At 37.8% G+C, this 5,898-nt stretch overlaps 1 protein-coding gene across 1 annotated transcript; it reads left to right on the top strand.

Annotated features, from left to right (window-relative positions):
* Positions 1-215: 215 nt before the first annotated feature.
* LOC131634771 (uncharacterized) lies at positions 216-5,892 on the top strand (the record flags this gene model as incomplete). The annotated part of the gene is made up of 2 exons (XM_058905395.1): positions 216-1,962; positions 2,279-5,892. A coding segment is annotated over exon 2 (1,655 nt), but the record flags the coding sequence as incomplete, so codon positions are not given.
* Positions 5,893-5,898: the final 6 nt, after the last annotated feature.

The raw sequence follows: 5,898 nt of genomic DNA, 5'->3' as shown, positions 1-5,898 counted from the left end.
CATCTTTTTTTATTCGTAAAAACATAAAAAAAAAATCACAAAGTATTCAAATTTAATTTATTCTATTTTTAGCACTTTTATAGCTTAGGGGATAAATCCATTTTATTAAGTTAGTTTGATTTAAACAAAGATTATTTTTGAGCTCTAATTTGGTCCATGAATTGGTCCATAACTTTAACCTAATTCTTTATTGTATATATACTAACTGAACCCTATTTTGAAAAGGAGGGAGCACACTGTAAATATTACACGGTTTCAATTCCACCATTTTTTGTCGCTCACGCAAAAATCATTCAATCACCAAAACTCATGAGGCATAACCACTCCCAATTGTCACCATCAAAGCCAAACCTTCAAAACACTAAACTACTTTCCCATCACAATATTATCATAAATTCAAAACCAAACTTCACTCATAAGTCCTTCAGCACCGATCCAAGAATAACACAGCATGTTCATACAACAATCAACACAACAACAAAAATCTGACGAAATTGTGTTCTTTTTAAGTTTGTTTTGTTTTCAGGAAAAATACAAAAGGATGAGAACCGTTTCACGAAACCAAATCCGCAACGTTGATGCTCGAAGCTTCATTCACGCTGTCAATCGCTGCCGCTCCATTCGACAATTGACGGAAAAGATTAGGAACAAAGAAGAAGAGCAACCACGGCACCACGCTCCGATCATAGATCCCAACCGACGACCGATACACCACCACCTAGCCACCACGTTGAAATTTCAGAACGGCAATACCAACCGCCGGACGAAACCGCACGGTTGACGACAACAGCACAACAAGACGGTTCTAACAACACCGACATCCCGACCAATAGCTCACGATGTCTTCTCCACCATTGCGCATCCTACTTCTGTTGTGCCATCTCCGCTCTGTTCACAATCACCGCCATCATTACAAGTAAATACTCATTCCGATGATTGACTGTGTTGCTATGTCTATTTTGTTCAAGTGTTATTTAGGGGCAGAGCTGAGTTTTTCTTAAGAGAAAGTGTCTTTAGAGAAAGATGAAACTGTGTACTGGCGTTTTATTTTTCTTTTTCTATTTTGTCAAAGTAATAGATTTTGCTCTATTTTACTATAAAAAAGGTAAAACTGTCAAAAGAGTGTTGTGTGATGTGAAGAAGTGTAGGCCTCGTTCCTGTTCATTCTACTTTGAATTTTCTTTTCTCATTCACTTTTGCTAAAATATTAACATAGTTTCTAGGTTCTATTGTTATATAATATAATGCTTTGCTATTTAAATTTCTCAATGGTGTGACGTTCTTGTTATATATAATTAGTTTACATAATTTTTTTTGACTTATACATAAATCATAATAACAAAAATATTATAATTTAGATTTTCTTTCTTTAATATAAAAAACACCAAAAATATTTGTTTTAATCTTAATATTTCCTTTTTTAGATTTTAATATGGCTATTTTTTTTAAGATTTTTTCTTTAATCAATTCTCATTTTATTTCTCGGTACTCCCATTTTCTTGTTTATTGCGAGGTACATTCGAGCTGCTTATCTATTCTCGTGGATATTCGCAAATTCATCCTCAATCTTCTCCACTGGATCTCGCCAATTCCATCTAAAGGACCAGAATGTGCTACGAAGCTAAGTCCCGATTTAACCCTTATTTAAATATTTGTTATTTTATTTAAAATTAAGGTTTATCTTTAAATATAATGAACTCCGCCTACACTCAATTCTTGTTTGCCTTTGCTCTGCCAATTTTTTCAGGGTTAACCCCGAGTACTCCCGACTACGAACCATATCAGATCAAATCCAAAGCTAAGTTTTGTTCATATTTATTTAATTTCTTTTTGCCATTTTTTTAAAAATTAGGGTTAACCTTATTTGTCATTGAACTGATAATGCACTCGCCCCTATTTTCTGTTTATTTCTCCCTTTCCCACCTTTTCAGGGTTTGCCAACCGCCAAAGCTCAAATAGTCGGTAACCCTAAACTCTAATCTCTCTTATTTTTCTGCCTTAATTATTACTTATGCCAAACCCTATTGCACCATGAACCCGCTGGCTTCATTCTCCCTTTCCCCCGCTGGTTTCTTTTTCCCCTTCCCCATATTGCTTTAATTATATTGTTTATATTTTTGCATGGTTAGTAATCTTAGGGAGTGCAAGCTGTAATTAATATAGAATCACCTAATTACAAGATAAATAATTGAATTTAATCACGTGATTGTTGCACCCACGCACACTTTTTGGTAACCCTTTTTGTTGCCTATTGCCTTGTTGCCTTGTTTTTTTGCAGAATAGCCATGTCCCTTGAATACGAGGATACCTCAGCCATGTTGCCTCGACTAATGCAAAGATCATAAGTCCCTAATGATGCTGCCTTCGATACACAAATATGATCTCGTCCCTCGGAAGTTGCCTACGAAAGGTTGAGGTATCCTCTGGTTGCCTACGAAAGGCTATTCTGATCTTTCCCTTTAGACTACCTGCCTCTCTATGGCATGGGACAGTCTTATGGCGAACGATAACTCGATGACCCGTTAACATCCAAACGAAAGGCTTTCTGCCCTCTTATGGCATGGATAAACCCTTTCACCCTGAAAGGCTAAAAAAACAGATTTTCTACATTATTAAGGTAATTGCCCCTAATTGCCTTGCTCTGGCTAAAAACTTTTTCATATTCTTTCTCATAAACCTTCAAAATGGCTACGCTCATTTACGAGCTAAAGTCCATACTCACTTCTTCTACATTTCTTTTCGAAAAAGAGCAAAGCAATTAAGAGCCCATGGAAAGCCATGGATGCAAAGGGTGCCTTACACCTTCCCTTTGCATAATTACCCCCCGAACCCTGTTTTATTTAAAAGGTTTTTCCTGTTTCTTTTAGCCTTTCTGATTTAATTTGGATAAAATAAAAGTCGGTGGCGACTCTTGCTACCCGCACATTTCGATAAAAAGTCAGTTCACCGTATTACAGAACTGGCGACTCTGCTGGTGTTAGCTGAAGATTTCGTTTTATATTGTTTGTCCTTCGAAGGAGTTGAGAATCGAAGGAAAGATGGTTACTGATGGCCATCCCTTAAAAAGTGAAAGAATGGCTACTGATGGTCATGCCTCGAAGATACAGACTTCTAAGTTCGTTGAAGATAGTGAACACTGAAAGACTAATGAAAGCATATGTCTTCGGGACTTAGACAAAATTTATAAAGTATATATTTAAGTGTTACTACTTAGCGTGTTTTCATAGTGTTTTTACACTGCCACGCGTCGAAGACGGACTCAGGCGGGAAGATTTGAAATTCGAAGACAGTATCGTAACTGTCCAAATACAGATGGCTTCGCTGGAAGTTCTGATGAGAAACGTGGCAGCAGATTAGTGTAGGACCGTTAAGGTCGAAACTAGTATAAATAGGGGTCTTTATGTTAGGATTCCGTGTGTTCATTTTGTACAAATCACTCACATATTTACTCAAGTATCAAGTGTTACGAGAAAGAGTTCGCTGAGAAAATGTACGTATGACACCACCATTTTAATACATGTGTATTGTATTTCATTTTCGAATACATTTCTGAGTTACTGCATTCCATTTATTTCTTGTCATTTACATTCCTGTATCTTTATTTTACTTTCGAATTTACTTTCATGATCATTTACTTTTAAAGTCCTTAACGTTTCTGCAGTTTAAGATTCTTTATGTTTTAACAATTTTTAAGTTTCATATGTTATGTTATTTATTTTTCTTGTTGAAGTTATAATTACATATAACGAAGCAATTACCAAGATTCTTAAATCGAACAATACTCATCGAAGAGGACAAATTACGAATATGATTCAAATGAACATTGATAACAATCTTCTTGACTATGTGTCCTAGGATCAATCTAGTCGATCCTGCAAGTAACCAAATCATATTTATTATAGTTTGGAAGACTAGCGGTTGTTTACCGGAAATCACCGTAAACAAATTGGCACGCCCAGTGGGACAGTGTCAAGCAGATTGTTTTAATCAATTGCTTTATTTTTGTCTAGACAATATCAAGATCTTGTATGAACCTTAGGAACGGTAAATTAAAGAACAGTGCACAACCGATTCCCAAACGAAGGTACAACAAGAAAATGGTCGTTACGGCCAGTGCAGGGGGTAATCAAGATCCCCACAAGGTTCAGGATCAGGAGCGGCAAATTCGACTTCTACTCAAGAAGCACGAGATGCAACGGGTCCAAATGGATCGAGACCTGCAGATAATTCCCAGACTATGCCTGAAAATAATACAGCACCCTCAGGGACTGTTCCAGTTTCAGTGTCGACAACCGCACCCTCATCCACAAGCGCAGAGGACGTATTGTTTGCCTCGACAAATGCTGCAAACAATTTATTTGGTCAAGGCACGAACTCCGCTTTCGAATGGAGACCAAATAATCCATACGGAATGCCATACCCACATGGAACAGGCGTACGAGGGGCAGGACATATATATCCCCCAACTAACAATGCGACATTTTCACCAAATGTTAGTTCAGTGGGTCGAAGTGCACATAACACTGGTTTCTCTACCCAAATGCCTCACTTTACCACAAATAACCAAGCAGCATTTCGACAAGAAATGGATGCAAGCAACCATGATATGGTAGGGGTTTTGGCCAGAGAATTGACTTCAGTTTTAAGCCCACTAATGACAAATGTTACTACTACGAATAGAGAAAACATGGAGACTTTCCAAAAGATATCATCTCAGATGAATCGAATGGCAGAATTCATGGGAGTAACGCCACCTAAAAGGAAAGACAAACAGCCTTCGAATCAAGAAGAGAGGCCCATTTTAGAACGTGTACAAGACATAGTTCCATCATCTAGGACGGCTACTAGGGATGTAGGCCCCTCACGAAGAACAGAGGTGTTCGAAGGAACTCCAATAATTAACTTAGAAGCTCCAAATCAAAGAACTGTCCCCGTCCGACAAGAAACGGAGAAGGAGCGACCCAGATTGAGGATTTTGGGTAGGGACGATCATCCAGATGAGATTGTCCAAAGAGTTAGAAGAGAAAATCTGGCTACAGAAAATAATTTAACTGCCATGATAGAAAGGGTTATGGCCAACAATGGCCTTAGTACTGGACTCAGACGTCCAAATTATACATCCCCTATATCAGATTATATCATGCAAACAGAATTGCCTAGGGGAACTAAGGTTCCTAAATTCACAAAATTTTCTGGCGAAACTAATGAGTCAATTGTGGAACATATTGCTAGATATTTAACAGAAGCAGGAGACTTAGCGGGAAACGAGGATCTAAGGATTAAATATTTCCCTAGTTCGCTGACAAAAAATGCGTTTATTTGGTTCACTACTTTGCCACCAAATCCGATAGACGCATGGGCATACTTAGAAAGGTTGTTCCACGAGCAATTCTACATGGGCCAAACTAAGATAAGCTTGAAAGAATTGGCCAGTGTTAAAAGAAAATTCACAGAAACAATTGATGATTATTTAAATAGGTTCCGTCTGTTAAAATCAAGGTGTTTTACAATAGTCCCAGAGCATGAACTTGTTGAAATGGCTGCAGGTGGTCTAGATTATTCAATAAGAAAGAAACTAGATACCCAATACCTTAGGGACATGGCCCAATTAGCAGATAGGGTTCGACAAGTCGAACGTCTGAAGGCAGAAAAAGCTAGGGCAAATAAAAGTTATAAGAAAGAAAGAGTGGCATACGTCGAAGCCAAGGATGCTGAGAATGAGTCTTTCGATGACTCGTATAGCCCTGAAGAAGTCGAAATAGACTTAGCTGAATTGAAAGAAGCGCCACCTTATGCTTGTAAATTGCTAAATCCTGCCAATGGGAAAAATCCAGTAGAAAACGATAAGAATGATAGGATCCCTAAGAAAACTTATACATTCGACATTACCAAGTGTGA

This window comes from Vicia villosa, unplaced genomic scaffold, assembly GCF_029867415.1.
Source record: "Vicia villosa cultivar HV-30 ecotype Madison, WI unplaced genomic scaffold, Vvil1.0 ctg.001349F_1_1, whole genome shotgun sequence".
NCBI classification, from domain to species: domain Eukaryota; kingdom Viridiplantae; phylum Streptophyta; class Magnoliopsida; order Fabales; family Fabaceae; genus Vicia; species Vicia villosa.
This window is presented reverse-complemented; position numbering and strand designations above follow the sequence as displayed.